General features: G+C 44.0%; 3 protein-coding genes across 3 annotated transcripts; all 3 read left to right on the forward strand.

Moving 5' to 3' along the window:
- Positions 1-779: 779 nt before the first annotated feature.
- AK88_03690 (uncharacterized protein) lies at positions 780-2765 on the forward strand (the record flags this gene model as incomplete). The annotated part of the gene is made up of 1 exon (XM_012481300.1): positions 780-2765. The coding sequence occupies one exon, from the start codon at positions 780-782 to the stop codon at positions 2763-2765; it is 1986 nt and encodes a 661-aa protein (XP_012336723.1).
- A 1956-nt stretch (positions 2766-4721) lies between these two features.
- AK88_03691 (uncharacterized protein) lies at positions 4722-8753 on the forward strand (the record flags this gene model as incomplete). The annotated part of the gene is made up of 8 exons (XM_012481301.1): positions 4722-4784; positions 4939-4986; positions 5178-5318; positions 5521-5600; positions 5816-5879; positions 6136-6231; positions 6394-6471; positions 6630-8753. The coding sequence occupies 8 exons, from the start codon at positions 4722-4724 to the stop codon at positions 8751-8753; spliced, it is 2694 nt and encodes an 897-aa protein (XP_012336724.1).
- Positions 8754-10433: 1680 nt separating this feature from the next.
- Positions 10434-14119, forward strand: AK88_03692 (uncharacterized protein; the record flags this gene model as incomplete). The annotated part of the gene is made up of 6 exons (XM_012481302.1): positions 10434-12052; positions 12228-12516; positions 12683-12754; positions 12886-13215; positions 13372-13545; positions 13823-14119. 6 exons carry the CDS (start codon positions 10434-10436, stop codon positions 14117-14119), a joined length of 2781 nt encoding a protein of 926 aa, XP_012336725.1.
- Positions 14120-15897: the final 1778 nt, after the last annotated feature.

Raw genomic sequence — 15897 nt, forward strand, 5'->3', positions numbered from 1 at the left:
TTTATTTTTTTGCACCACCGCTCTTGAGTACATTTCGCAAAGTTGTTCAGTCGATGACTTGCACATTTGCGTATTTTTCTCATTTGCACAGATTTGTGTGTTGGCGCAATTTCCCGCCCTTCGGCTGTTCTCGTTTTAGTCTTTACGCTTTTATTGTTTTGCCCCTTGTCCCTTTGCATGTTCTCGCATGCTTTTTTTTTTTTTTTTTTTTTTTTTTTTTTTTTTTTTTTTTTTTGTTTTTGTCACTTGGAATTTTGGGCAAACCAGGAAAAAAAAACAATAAGGCAAATGTAAACAAGTGGAACTCCACTAAACACAGTGCAACTCCAGTAGAGAGTGCCACCCAAAGCGTAGCAAAGAAACGCAAACACAGGCGCATGGCGCTAGCTACGCCTTCCGTGTGAACACCCAACACGTGGAAGAGAATTGTGCACACGCCATGAGGCCAAACTTTCTTCACCAGTATGCCGCCCCCTTTTTTTGGTGACCAGAGTAATCTCTCCGCGTGGTGAGGGGTATGCGGCGTATAAAACCATAACAAGGTTAACCATGTGACGAGTTTTTTTTTTTGTGCGCACACGTCTTCCAAAGTAGTGCAAGTCGTGTGTCCACGAGCCTGCCTCATCTATGTCATATAGCTACCAGTCTGTTCCTTCCCTTATTCTTCCTCTTTTTTTTTTTGTCCCAATTGGACGCACCTTGTTCTTTTTTTTTTCCTTGTTTTTGTCCCCGTTTTTTAATTGTGTCCCTTGTGTAAACTGCACACGACTAGAGGCAACATGGCAACGTTCAAATCGATATGTGAAGACGCACTCAAGGAGAGAAAAGAAAATATCGGACTTGAGAGAGTTCTGGGTAGAGTATTTGATGAATTGATCACAGAATTTAAGGCCAAGTTTATTAAAAAAATATCCTTCCTTATTCACGAAGCGAAGCATAATGACTCCACTTTGGAAATTGCGCAAGGGGGGATTCAATATAAACGGGGAAAATATGAAATAAAGCAGAAGGAGTTAAAGGGAGGAAAAAGACACACAAATGACACATTGGGTATTTACTTAAGCAGCTTCACAGATTCAAAGAGGAAGAGTTTGTTCGAAAAAATAAAGAAAGAGATTGACGACCAAGAGGCGGACGATGTCACCGAGGGGAGAAGCGCCAGGAACAGATTAATCACCAACGGATTGACCACTTTAGGGGAGCGCAAGATATACGGCATGAATGAAAAAGTGAACCTGGAGGATGATGGGAAGAAAAGAGCAGACGAGGTGAGTGTGTTGGACAGAAAGGGTAGAACAGGAGGTAGCACACGAAATGAGCTCTCCGATATGCAGAGTAAAGCCGGGAGTCGCAAGTCGGGCAAGAGTGCGCGCAGTAAGGACGCAGCTGGCGATGGGGACGCGAAGGGGTTTGAGCAATTTGGGAAATTCGACAGAGTGGAGAAGAGGAATATGTCGGAGCAGCTGAGCACGTCAGACATGTCCGAGAGGTCTCACAACACGCGCGCTTCACACAAGTCAAGGACATCACGGGTGTCTGGTACTTCCCCTGCGTCATGCACTTCTCGCACATCGCGCACATCGCGCAAGACGAATCACCCCAAGGAAGATCTTTGCACGCTGAACGGAGGGAGTAACAAAAAGGGGAAGGATACCTACGAGAACATCATCAGCAAGTACACCATTAAACGATTATTTTCTAATAGACTGCACACAGACGAGATGAGTGACACCCATTGTGGCATTGATGAACACAGAGCAAACACACTTCGCAGTGCCCACATTGACAAAGCGAGGAGATACATGCTCGAGCCAAATGGCAGTGGTGCAAAGGGGGAAGCACAGTCAAGCATAAGTAATGAATGGACGAAAGCGCAGGACAAGAATTACAAAATTGTGAAGAGAGATTTTGACGAACGTTCGAAGAGGAGTGCCAAATCGAAGGCAAACTCGTTAGGGTCGGAACATGACCCACTTGACTTCCTCATCGCAGCAGAGGATAATGAAAGGAAGAAGTTGCAGCAGATGAGCGGGAGGTCACATGGCAATCGTAATTTGCAGGACAAAGTGGAGATGAAATCGAACAAAGGGGACCCTACAAGCGTTGACAAAAGTGAGCAGTTATTTTTTGAAGTCATTAGGGGGAAAAGACGGAAGCATCTCAAAGGCTTTGAATGTGACGATTGCAAATCGTTTTATGAAGAACTCTGTTCGGATGGCTCCGATGGAAGGAAAAAGTACAAACGAGGTGTGAAGCACCGACCGTGCAACAAGCATGAGACTAGCAAACCTACCCTGAACGAACTTTTACTTAAAAAGGACAGAGGAAAGACAAGTGAAGGAGACAATTACACAAGTCGCGTTAGCGAATATTTGAATGGGAACTACACGAGTAGTACGCAGCCACATACGGTTAAGTCATTTGGCGAGATGGCGCTGGTAAGCAGCTCAAGATATTTGAAGAGTCCTGAGGACAGTGTTGACATGGATTCTGGTAAGTACGCCGAAAACTGCATTGACAAATTTATGAACAAGTTTGAAGTGAAGGCAGAGAATGATAATAGCTTGGTGAAGATGGACCAAGTGCAGGAGGAGGAGTTTTACGAAGTCGACGACGTGGATGATGCAGGGGAGGCGGAAGAGGCCGAAGAGAGACGGAAAGAAAATAAGAAAAAAAAACTAATTCAGTCTTTTTCGCGCCACAGGTATCATAGCAAAGTTAATGATTCGCCAAAAAATTTCTGGAGCTTCGATTTTTTTAAATAAGACACGAAAAAAGTGGGGGAGGGGGAGGGATGGCCGTGGCTCATTTGTGCGCACACAGATGGGATAGTTTGCTTGCACGTTGGAAGCATAACCGTTGCAGCGCCGCTTCCGTTTCTCAACCCGTGTCCAGATCCAGCGCTCCACCCAGTGTTCATTTGTTCGCCCCTTTGCCGGGTGTACACACAAGGACGCGCGGCTCCCCCTTTGTCATTTTTTCAATTCACGTTGGCCTGTCGCCGGAAAAATGTCCTGGACTTGTTTCGCTGCCATCGTGAAGATATTTCTGCACGATATTAGTAGACCACACATTTCACATTGCGTGCGTCCTTAACGAATTTTTTTTGTTGTCCTTTTTTGCGTCCTGTCGATAGCGGCATTTTAGGGTGCCCCCATTTTGGAGTATGGCCATCGTGACACACGATTTGCATTATTTGTTTGGTGACGCAGGATGCGTTTTTTTTTTTTTTTTTTGTCATTATCGCGATTGTTGTCGCCATTGTTATTGTCATTATTGTCGTTGTTATTGTCGTCATGTCGTCATCCTTATCCCCATCCCCATCGTTGGCGTTTCTGCTTATGCGAACACGTTGAGGGCGCAGGTGGCGCGTGCGCCGTGGCTGATCGAGTCGCGACTTCAAAATAAAGTGTCGTGGAGAGCCGCTTAAAGAACAGTTCTCATCCAATCCGCGCCTGTTCTATGTCTTATTTTGATGGCCGAATTGGGGGAGGGAGACATGTATGTAAGTGTACACAAACATATATATATGTGTATATATATGTGTATAACGTGCGCACGCCCTGTTATTCGCTCAACCTTTCGGGGGAAACAAAGACACAAAACACAGTTCCAGTCCAACTCATGTCTCTCCTGTTGTTTTAAGAGGTCTAGTGCAACAGTCCCACTGGCAATTGCGCATAGCGTTGTGCAGTTGTGAGGGGGGAGCGCATGCATCATATTCACTCGGGGACGTGTGCGCATAAATATATCAACATGTCACGTGTATCTGCGGAGATGGACTTCTTCGTATGTTCCTGCCATATGTACACATACAAATGTGTGCAAATTTATTTTCCCTAAATGTTCGCTCTATAATAGCAGTTCAGATTCATCGTCCAATCGCTCATTTTTTTTTTTTTTTTTTTTTTTTTTCCTCGTTTGACCCATATGGAGAGGTGAACACAAGCGATCGATGTCACATTTGTAAAGTTAAATAAATTAAAAAGAAACATTCGGAATGCCATTTGTGCCGTGTTTGCAATGGCTTCGTAACACTTTTGCGATTATTTCCCCTTTTCCGTTTGGCTTTAAACAAGTTGATATTTTTTTTTTTTTTTTTGTTTTTAATTCGTTCAAAGTAGCGAAACGCGCATTTATTAGCCGTTACGTGCAGCAGCCAAGAACAGTTTCCAGGGGACGGCTTCTTCAACACCAACCATTTGAACGCACAACTTTTTGCTTTGCGCGGCGTGCGCAGCGTTGTTCTGTGGGCCCACCAATGCGACGGGATTGATTCACGAGTGCACATATGCTTGCAAGTATGATCGCACACATGTTGGTTTTGTATGCCCGAATCAGAGCACACGCATTTGCACCACCCCAGAGATAGACACATTATCGCGCAGCTCAGTGGGAGACAGCAAGAAGAAAACGTGATACACCGTGCTGGACATGTCATTTTACGCAACACGCTCTACGCCGTAACTAGCTTTGCGGGGCACCATTTTAAACTCAATGGGGATTTTCCCGCCCACTAATCATTTGTGATGTCGCGGTGGGCATATGTTACTACGCTTAGCTTACATGTCGCTGTGCACTCCTTTTTTTAAATTTTTTTGTCTATCTTTTATACCACACTACATCGCAATTGGTGACAAGCACATTTTAAGCACCTCCGCTTTAACGTATTGGTGAAGGGTGTTCCTTCGAATGAGCACACTTCACCATTTCGCTCAAAAATGAATGACCAATATGTGGGAAGCTTGCAAAGGAGGAAGAAGACCAAGGAGAGCAAGACAAGGGTAAGCGCAAAAAAGAACATTTACGGGTGGCTCACATGTGCATCCAAATGGGCTACGCGCGTGGAAAGTTCACCATGTCGACGTACACCTATACAGATAAGGTGCCACATGGCCACGTCGCTACATGATTGCCCTGTTTTTTTTTTCTCTCCAGAACGACGAAGATATTAGAGAGGTCAATGACCGAATTAACTATTCAATGGTTAGCTAGCCAATAAGGGAACAGCGCAAAGGGTGGCTCCTCCCCCACACAAAAAAAAAAAAAAAAAAAATACCATGGTTCATTTTGTGCTATGTGTTGTAAAATTATGGATAACTCGTGCAGATGGCTAAGTCTAATCGTTTCGTGAATGCGATTCACTTTTTTTTTTTTCCCCGTCATAAAAATTGCAGATAAATGACTACCACGATAGTAACTTCAAAAAAAATTTTTACATTAAGAGCATACGGACCGATGGCAACTGCCTGTTTAGGGCTGTGTCGGATCAGCTATACAACAACGAGGATAAGTACAAGGAAATAAGGAAGCTAGTGGTAAGTCTTCGGCTGTTCTACGGTGAGGCCAGTGGTCAGCTAGCTGTCTAGCCGATTATCCATTTTGGGCATTCCGATTGGGGGATGGGGCGCGCGCAGCTGAACGATAAAAAGGGGGAAATAATTTGCAGAAGAGAAAGGAAGCATGAGGACATATTTTCTATCCATGTGGACATATATATATATATTTTTTGCATCCCAGGTCGATCACCTACAGAGGAATGAGGAAAAGTACCAGCACTTCATCGAGTATGATGAAAGTTACAAGTCCTACATTGAGAGGTACGTCCTGGGGGGGTGGTAGGACTGCAGTCAGCTGGTCGATGCGTTTGGAGTATGCGTGACGCGTGTTGGTACGTATGACGTCTTTGCCATGTCCAAGGAGAATGAGGCCCTATCGTTATGCTTATCATTAGCCTTCTACGCACCGCGCAGCACCAGTTCGCTGGCGCACAAACGTCCTTCTACACTCCTGCGACGTTTTTCCTTCCTCTCAGAATAAGTCTAGATGGGACGTGGGGCGGTCAGCTGGAACTGCAAGCAGTAGGCGAGGTGTTCACCGTAAGACCTGAGGGGGGAAAATGAACCAATAATGTGTACATAAACGTGTGCGTATGTGTGAAGAGGTTTTTTGTTGCTGTCTTCAGGAGGAGAGAGATATGCCCCTTGTAGTGAGAGCTAAGTGAGAAGCAAGTGGCGTGCATTCAATCCTGTTAACAGTGTGAAGTCATGCTCTGTTGTTACCTGGGGCGTATGCAAAAAATGCGATGAACCCTTTCCACATCCCCCCGAACTACTTACATGCATTTTTGTGCAGGTGAACATCCTGATCTACCAAGAAAACGAGTGCATCCTGGAGATCAAAAATCACAGTGATGATGAGAAGTGCATCCAGCTACATTACGCTTCCAGTGTAAGATGAGGCAGGTCCCATGGGGCGAGCTCGCCGTTCATATATGTATATACATACACATATATGTATGTAAACCCATTCGTGTGTTTGCCCTGCAGTTATCGCTATGCAAAGTGTGTCACATTTTTCACACGTTGATTAATCCCACTTACCACCCCGCAGGAGCACTACAACAGCGTCCGATTTAAAAATAGGGCTCTGGAAAACCAACTCAAGTCAATTGTGGAACTCCGAGAAATAGTAACCAGAAAAAAAAAAACAAAAAAAAAAAAAAAAGGGAAGTTGGCGCGATGTCGAGGAGAATGCCCATAGACGGAAGAGACTTCGCCCCCCTCTTAGCAGAGCACATATAAAACGCACAATTTGTATCACTTTTTATTTTTTTTTCCTTTGCGCAGCTAAACAACAATGACGATAACGAGTCCACCAAGACGTTTTACGAAACGACGGACAACGAGCTGACAGAAGACAACGAAAATGACCTGTCTGAAAATACTGGCAACGAAAATAATAACCCTGGAGAGTGGGTTGATGAGAAGGAGTTCACATTTAATAGTTCATTGGAGGAGGACTATGTACAATATGATTACCCTAAGGAGAATAAGCGAAACAACATTTTTTCCCTCAGTGATGATGAAACGGAGCCTTGCTCATTGGACATTTTACAAAATATACATAAAGGTATTAAAAGGAAGGGCGTGAGGAGTAGAAGCATGCCAAATATTAACGAGAGATTTCTTTATTTCTTCGCCAAAGATGAAGTCCATGAGAGCATGGAGAGTGACAGCACCATAGATGTGCTGAATGAGAAAAAGGGATTCGATATGAGGAAGCCTAAAAAGAACGAAAACAAAAAGTTGAATTTTCTCAAGTATAACTATATTGGTGAGAAGCCCGATGATCTGCTGACCGAGTACGTGTCCTCCACTGGCAATGCCGCTGCCTCTATCGGCGGGGAGAACAAAACCATTCGCATTTTTTACAATAAGACATTTTACAAATACCTGTGCATGTCCAAAATGATGGAAGTAGAGGATAAGCATGTGGAGGACAAGGTGGGCAAAAAGCTCGATCTGCTCAACGGCCATTTTGTGTGTGGCAATGGAGGGGGCGAGGCATACAGAAGAACGGCACAGGAGAATGCAGTACCAGGGAAATCATATGACAGGAATGAGGCCAACCGGAATGGGTGCCAAACGGCAGAGGCGCCTATCCCCCTGAAGCACTTGGACAGTTCAACCAGCCAGGGATACATTTCGAACTACGAATTGGAGAAGAACTTTAGGAGGATGAAGAAAAAGGAAGAGTTTCATGATTTTTTAAATCTGTATAGCGAAAAAATTTCATACAGCAAAAACTCCTTCTGCAAGAGTATGTCGACCAACGACTCCAAGTGGAGTCATGCGGAGGGGATGGCCCCAATCAGTGAGCAAGCCAATGCTGAGTTCTTAAATTGTGAATATGCGACAAGCTTATCTTTGAATAAGACTTCCAGCAGCAATGAAGAAGTAACGGGTCCTTCGTTTTACTTCGATAAGGATTCGATCAGCTTTGAGTTTCGGCCCGATGTGTATGGCAAGGGAGTTGACAAAAATATTTTAGCAGCAGTGGGTGATGAGGCAAACAAAGGTGTCCCACTTCAGAATGAAAAAGGGAAGAAGATCTGTTGCAATTTGAGGAGGAAGTCTCAGGACATCTTTGACATAATAATTGATGAGGACTATGTCCTAAGCATGGAGAGCAACTTGTTGTGTTCTCGCATTGGCAATAAGCACGTGGGTCGAGGGAGTTGGCATAAGAAGAGGGCGATGTCTCAACAGGAGGAAGCACTATCATCGCGGATGTGTGCACGGGGAGGGAATATATCTTACCGTGATGCCAGCCCTTGTGTGTTGAATTCGCGAACGTCATTTTCCTCTTCGAAGGTGTCAGGAGTGGGGACAAATAACCAAATTGCCGCCAAAGTTGGGGGCGGGCCCAACTGCAGGATTAGGAGGAGGAACCACGAAGGGAATTTTTCTAGTGGCGAGGGAAGTGGGAACACGTCTGGACATTCGCATGCAGATGCATTTTCACACCCGCGCATAGACGGTACCCCCCGGGGAAGCCTAAACTCGAGGGACTTTTTCCTAAAGAAGAAATACCTGAACAAAAAATTTATCAACATGTTTTCGAAGGATGTCCATTCGAAGAGTCTCTTCCATTTTTTAAACGCTGATTTTCTACTCAGTGGAGACAACATAAAATATATAATTCCCTTCCTATTCAATAGCAAACAAATTAATATATTTAAGGACAACTTGAACAGGAAGGATTTCCACTTTTACGAGTACGTGACCTTTTCGTTTAACCTGGACAGGCAGAAATTGAGGAAAAAAATTGAGTGCTCCAAAACATTAAATGAGGAGTTTCTCATTAAGGAGAAGCACAAATATAGTAAGTTCACACGTGGAGGGAATGGCAAGTCGTCCTGTTCTGTGGGCAAGGGTCGGGAGAACCGGGTGAGGATCATTTCCCTTTAGCGCGTTATGCACGTCTTTGTTTGTATTTGCACGTTTAGGTTTACATAGTTGACGTTTTACCGTTTTACAAGTGTGTGGTGTGACATGTGGCTTCATTTTTTTTATACATTACATGGGAAGCCTTTTTTGTTTTTTTTTTTTTTTGTACACAATTTATGACATGTGTGATACAACACGTTTGATGTGCTCTCGTTGAGCAACTGTTGGTTTTTTTTTTTTTTTCCGGGGTTACCGCGAGCCCGCCCACCTTGTCTGCTTAAAATGGTGGTAATTTTGCGCGGGCATTTGAGACCAGTCCGTTAGGAACCTGTGTCGGGCAGCTCTTTGGAAAAACTCGTTGCTGTCTCCCATTTTTATGGCCCATATTGCGACTTCATTTTTGTACCCCCGGCGAACAACGGTCCGTGTCAGGCCTTCCAAAGGATAAGCGCACGCGCCGAGCAGTTGGGCATTTTTGCCCTACGTTCATATTGTGGCCTGGCCATTTTGTATTATGCTTGCATCCGGTTGTTCGCTTCATCCTCTCACAAATGAGCAACAGGAAAAGTAGCACAATCGATAATGATAACGCGATGTGCGTGATGAACTTGTTAAGAGATATGCCAGAGCGGCTTTACTGTATACTCAATTCACCTCCTTCCACAGAAGGACGAACTGCATGGATGGCAGTTCCATTTCCAAAGGGGCAAGTTTCTCTCCCAAGAGATGCACACAGGGGGTGTAGCTAATCTGTCATGGGTATCGCCCTCAATTTTGTCACTTCTACCTCATTGAGGGTCTCCTCTTGTAGGGGCGGCAGAGCTACTGCTGAGGGGTAAGCCCAGGGGAGGGGAGATGCTAAACTGGAAAATCGCCAAATGGAGAGGCCAAAATATGGTGAGTTCACGCACAAGAGGGGAGGGCGCGGGGGAACAAACATGGCGCCTCGATTTGCTATTCATTTTTTGCTTATTCCTTTTATTAGATGCATTTTCCACAAAAATCTACCTTCGCGAAAATGTGCACGTCATTATATAATCGCTAGAGAGGAAAATATACGGACGTGTACATGCATGCATTACATACAGATAGCCATTTTTGTATGCGGTGTGGAAAAAAAAAAAAAAAAAAAAAAAAAAAAAAAAAAAAAATATTTTTGTACATGCCTCACATAGTTTAGTAATATGCACAGCACAGGAGAAACCCATGTGGGCTAATCGCTGATTTTGTGTTACGTGCGAGTTGCTACAACTGAAGCGCTGGAGATGGAAAAATGGTAAATTAAATTGCAACGGTGTTTTTCAGGAGCAAATGTTGTGTATACGTATAGAAAAAGGGGGAAAAAGGGGACACGCCTTTTTGATGCTACAATTTTATTAGCATTACTGTTTTACTTATAATAGTTATTCTTTTTTAATTTATTTTATGTGATGGGAAAATTCGCAAGGATTAGTTCTGAGGGAAGGCGGAAATAAGTCCCTGTGTGAGGGAATCACCATCGGGTGATATACCCAAGCACGTAGTGATAAAAAAAAAAAAAAAACGGCCAAGGGAGAAATTATGTAACGTTGCCCCATTTGGTAAGTTTTTCCAAATTTGCCACTTTGGACTCCCTTACTTCGTTTCCCCCTATCGGCTTGTTTTCCGCGTTTTCCCTTTTTCGGTTTCTTTTCCGCGACGCATACAAGCCGTTGCAGCAAAATGAGCGAAAAAAATTTGGCCCCACCGAGTCAGATTCAAGAGCAGGTGGGGTGTAGAAGTGACGCCAGCGAACACATTGAAGAGCGTAAAGGCAAACATGACAATGGTGACATCACAGGGGATGAAACAGTAGGGAGCACCGAAGAGGGAAATCAAAATGCAACAATACAGGAGACCGAAAAAGGAGAAACAAACGACGCCCTAAATGATGTCATCAGCAAATACTTAATGAATGTCACTTGTGAGCAAAAGGTCGCTTCAATCGATAACGCCAATGGCATGGTGGCCAACACACTGGCGGAGGATATATACCCATATAACTACCTCTACCCAAACGGTGGTGTGGAAAGCTGTTGGAACCATGTAGGCAACCCCGAGCATGCGGCCTTCACTGGCATCAGCAACTTTGTGGTTAGCCAAACGGATGAAGCTGCTACCTTGGGCGGAAACCAAAATAATAACACATGCGCAGTGCAGTTGGGGACAGCAAGCGATGAGTACATGCTACACCCAAATGAAGACACACTTGCAAATCAAAACAGTCACCTTAATTATATAGGTGTAGTAAATAACATGTGCGGAAATTATGAACCCTATGGAGGTGCCTTCCAAAATTTTAATTACCACAGTGAGGAAGAATTCTTTCATGATGCAAATGCAAATGATGTAGATGGGTACAGTGACACGTATAGCGAAATGAAAAGCCCACCTCCAGAAACAACGCAGAAGAGAAAAACTTATTCAGACAATATGGACATGTGTGGACCGACGAGCAAAATGAGGAGGAAAGGAATTAACAACTGTTACTCAGTCGAAGAGACACATAAAAATGGAGAAAACAATTTGGAGGGAAAAAAAAACAACCTATATAGAAATAACTCCCAGTGGAAAACGAAAGAAAGAAGTCCCTCATACCTCAGGGAACATTCTGGGCTGTATAAAGGGGCCTTCAAAAAATGGGATCGTAACCAAATTGGCACTAGGGAAAGAAAGGAAGCAGGAGAAGGAGGGGATAATAGCCACGATGTGGTGGGTAAAAAACCATTCTTGAGTAAATGGGATAACGTCGATGAGGGGGGAGATAGCTGTCACCAAGGTGTTCCCCCTGGGGAGACATGTTATAATGACTCCAGAGGGAATTACCTGGGGAGGGCAAGTCAGTTTGGTAGAGGCAGATCAAGTCAGTATGGCAAGGGAAGGGCAGGCCTGTATGGCAAAGGCAGGTCAACTCAGTACGGTAGAGGTAGACTCAGTCATGTGGAGAGGGGGGGGAGGTCCCTCACGCATGACGCAGATAAGTCCACTCAGGATGACCGTGACCGATTTGGGAAATACAACGTTGATCAGCCGAATCAGTATGGTTATAATGGACACAGTCAGTATAAAGCGAATAAAAACAACCAGTACGATCGTGACGAGGCTGTTCAGTATGAGCGTGGCAAGACCAACCGGCACGACCGCGGCCATGCACAGGAAGCCGAAGAAAACCGTGACACGTACCGAGGGAGGAAATACAAGTGCAACATATTCGACGAAGAGTGCTACATCATTGAGTGCAAAAGTTATGGAAGCGAAGAGATGGAGGTGCCGGGCCCCCTTAACAGCATGGAGGACTTATGGTACGCCTTGAGCGAGCGAGTGGAAGTGCGTCTGCCAGTCTGTACAAATTTCACATGAGCACACTTACGCATTCACTCAATCTACACCTACTTCCTCCGCACGTTGACCCATTTATTCCCATTTTGTGCGCGACCACATGACACAACTCATACTTCCCCCTCCACCACCGCGCAGCACCCTATGTGGAAACAACCTGTACAGGAACATCTGCGAGAAGGGATACAGCCAAATGACTACGGTTCAGAAGTACTCCATCCCAATAATAATGAAAAAAATGAATTTGATTGCGTCTTCACAAACAGGAAGTGGAAAAACTTTTTCCTTTCTCTGTCCAGTAGTTACAAATTTGATGAAAGATAATGACACGTTGAGGCCTCATTTCCCTGGGGCCTACGCGTGCGTTTCTCCCTTGGGGTTGGTCCTCTGCCCCACGCGAGAGTTAGTCCTGCAAATATTGCACGAGGTAACCTTTATAAATTATGAATGGGGGGGTGAGGTCCTCCAAAAGGGGGGCATTTACATGCGTTTCAGGAGGTTGTAATCGGTGTAGAGATTTTCAGGGGTCGACATACAAAACTCCATTTTTTTTTTTTTTTTTTTTTTTTTTTTTTTTTTGTGCGCCCCTCCAGGTTAACAGTTTGACGAAAAAGATGGGTCTCGTTTGTATGGCCTTTTATGGAGGAGAGACGATGAAAGATCAGGTAGGTTCACCTCTCTGTGTTTTGACTGGACCTTTGGTGTGTATCCTTTTTTCGAGGATGAGCTCCTTTGAAGATTATTTCCTTCTCCTCGGTCATCGCTACCCTACTCAATAACCACCTTTACACCACAGGTTGTGCAGATAAACGAACGTCAGGCGGATATTATCGTGTCGACTCCGGGGCGACTACTCGATCTAATGAACAGCTGTAAGGTCAGTCTGTCTTTTGTGAAATATTTAATCTTAGACGAGGCTGACGAAATGATTTCCCTTGGCTTGAAGGAACAGATGAACGCCATATTATTTGAACAAGATCTTTGTGCTAATGATGCTAGACAGACCATATTATTCACAGCTACCTTCTCCGATAGTCTGCGGGAGGATATTGAACAGTTCATGGCCACTCCGTATGTGTTTTTGAATATCACACAGAAGAGGGAGGTGCGCAATTCTATTAAGCAGGTAGGTGGACAGCCCCCAATTTGTGTCGGCGTGCTTTTGGCGGCGTACGCAATGTGCATGCACTTGTGTACGTACGCTTATTGGGGCGTCCTTATTGAGACTGCGTTAATGGAACTGCCTTATTTGCGCGCTCGTGTGTCCACCCCCTCCGAGCAGGTTGTCAAGTACGTGCCCGCCAAGAGTAAGCAGGACGAGCTGCTCAAGGACCTGAAGACTCTGCAGGGACAAGCCATCATCTTTGTGGAGCTGAGAAGCTCAATTAATTACATTTTCTCTTTGTTGAAGTCGAATGGGTATAACGTAAATTACCTGCACGGGAAAATGAGTCAGGTAAGTTATAGACCCTTAGGTCTTCACATAGGTTGGGTGGTTTGCGGTGATGACAACCTGGTCACCAATGGGTATAGCGACCTGAAGTGCGAGTTCGTTGGCACCCCCGTGTGAGCTCCTGCTCCTGTGGAATAATTCATCTCGAATTGTAAATATATATGACGCGTACATGCATTGGGTGAACAAATGTAACATGAAGCATGTGTAAAATTTGTACGCCAAAATGTTTGTCACATGGACTCAATGCTCCCCACACACACACACGCACCACGTGTAGGCTCGGAGACAAGCCGTGTTTCAACAGTTCCGCGATAAAGGATTTCAGGTGTTAATAGCTACGTCCATCGCGGCAAGGGGCCTAGATTTCCCCGACCTAGAGTTAGTAATAAATTATGACCTACCAGCCGAATTTGAGCAGTACATGCACAGGATTGGTAGGACAGGCAGGATTGGAAAAACCGGACTAGCCATTAACTACTTTAACAGTTCAAATAAAATAATTATTGACAAGCTCATTGACCATTTGAGGAAGTATGACCAGAACGTTCCCCAGTGGTTGCTCAATTTTAAGTAGATGGTTTGGAAGAGTTCTGTGAATGAAGAGAAATTTGTACAGGGTGCAAATAAGCTAGGGCATGAGAACAGACCTACAGCAGGCGTTTACGTGTGACATGTATGCAATTCCAGAGGAGAGAAATCCCATTCCTTCTGCTTCTTTTTTTTTTGTGTGTTTGTGTGTGGATAACTCCGCGTGCGCGTTATTTTATTTATCGCATTTGTGTGATATTCTTATTTAAGAAGATGGAGTTAATTAATTACCCATGGTGGGGAATGACCTTCCCCCTATGAATTTTCCTTTTTCATTCTTTGATTCTGCCCTTCAACAGCGTCGTTTTGTTTCGTTTGAATCATCCTCATTTGTCCTTCCACTGGGTATGCATAACATGTACATGTACATGCATATCCAATAATGGAATGCCAATATTGTCTACACCAGTGCTGTTGACAACGCCATTTATATATTCGTTTTTTTTTTTTTTTTTTTTTTTTTTTTTTTGCTTTAATTTGCGAGTCTACACATTTGCGCGGGGGTAAGTAATGAGATAATTTCTCAATATGCATGTGGATGGAGTGACGTCCATGTGTGCCTGTGCGCAGCTGTGGAGAGAGTCTTTACACATATTTGAACGAACTTTTATTCGTACACTTTGCGCGGTTGCTCATATGTGCGCAAGCATACAAGTGTGAAACCTGAGCGCGCGTTTTGAAAAGGATTCTTTTTAAAGAAAAAAAGAAGAAAAGAATAAGTTGCAAATTGTTGACCTCGTTTGAAGTTTTTTCTCCCTGAAGAATTTCATTTTTCCAAATGTCAATTTTTTCAATGTTCTCGATCTGTTCAACTTGTTCAATTTTTTGGTGGAGTGCATGTGGCCCGTCCTGCCCCCTGGTGAAGCAGTCCAACAATATGAACAATACGAGCCGTGCCGAGCTGAGCTGAGCCAAGCCGACCCTCTCACTCGTTGCTCACCTGTTCGTATTCCTTACGAAGAGTGGGGCATATACATTATGTCCTTATGTGATACATGAATATTTATATGCAAATCAATGAAAAGGCGACGTAGGGTCAGGTTTTATTATCCACGTTCTTCTAATTTACCGACATATGCTGTTGTTCCGACACTGGTTCTTTGCTTGTTCACGCGATTGTGCGAAATGCTCCCATTTGTTCTTTCGCGCGCCATCAGATTTTTTGTGCCCGGTTTGCCTGTTCGTTGCTTTTTTTTTTTTTTTTTTTTTAAAACACTTCACGCGAAAATGGTTTATTTCGAACAATGCTTTATGCAAAGAGCATTTTTTTTTTAAACCCTTTTTTTTTTTTTTGTTCAATAGATATGTTTACCAATTTAGCTGCAACTATGTTTGGGAGAATTTAAGAAATAACAGAAAGAAAAGGAAAACCATTCCGAGTGAAGGGCAGGTTTGTATCTGGTGAATTGGGGAAAGGCATAACTCATTTATGCTGTTTTTTTTTTTTTTTTTTTTTTTTTTTGTACATTTTTTTACTCAGCGTTAGCACTACATTTTTGTACAGCTTTGCATATGTACACTATTCTTCGCCTTATGCGAGATTTGTCCCTTTTGCTCCTCTCAACGGATTCCCTGCCCCTGTTATTTCCTGCCCACTCCCCCTATGGAGGAGTGCACACCAAAACAAGGGCATACATGCAATTAGCGACTTCCTTGCCAATCGCAACAAGCTCCTGCCGCACGCACCACAAAAGTAGGCAACGCGTCGGATGAAAAGATATATTTTCCCCCACTGCGCAGTGGAAACTTTTAAAGGTAATCAGT

The sequence above is a fragment of the Plasmodium fragile genome (genome assembly GCF_000956335.1).
Source record: "Plasmodium fragile strain nilgiri unplaced genomic scaffold supercont1.44, whole genome shotgun sequence".
NCBI classification, from domain to species: Eukaryota; Apicomplexa; class Aconoidasida; order Haemosporida; family Plasmodiidae; genus Plasmodium; species Plasmodium fragile.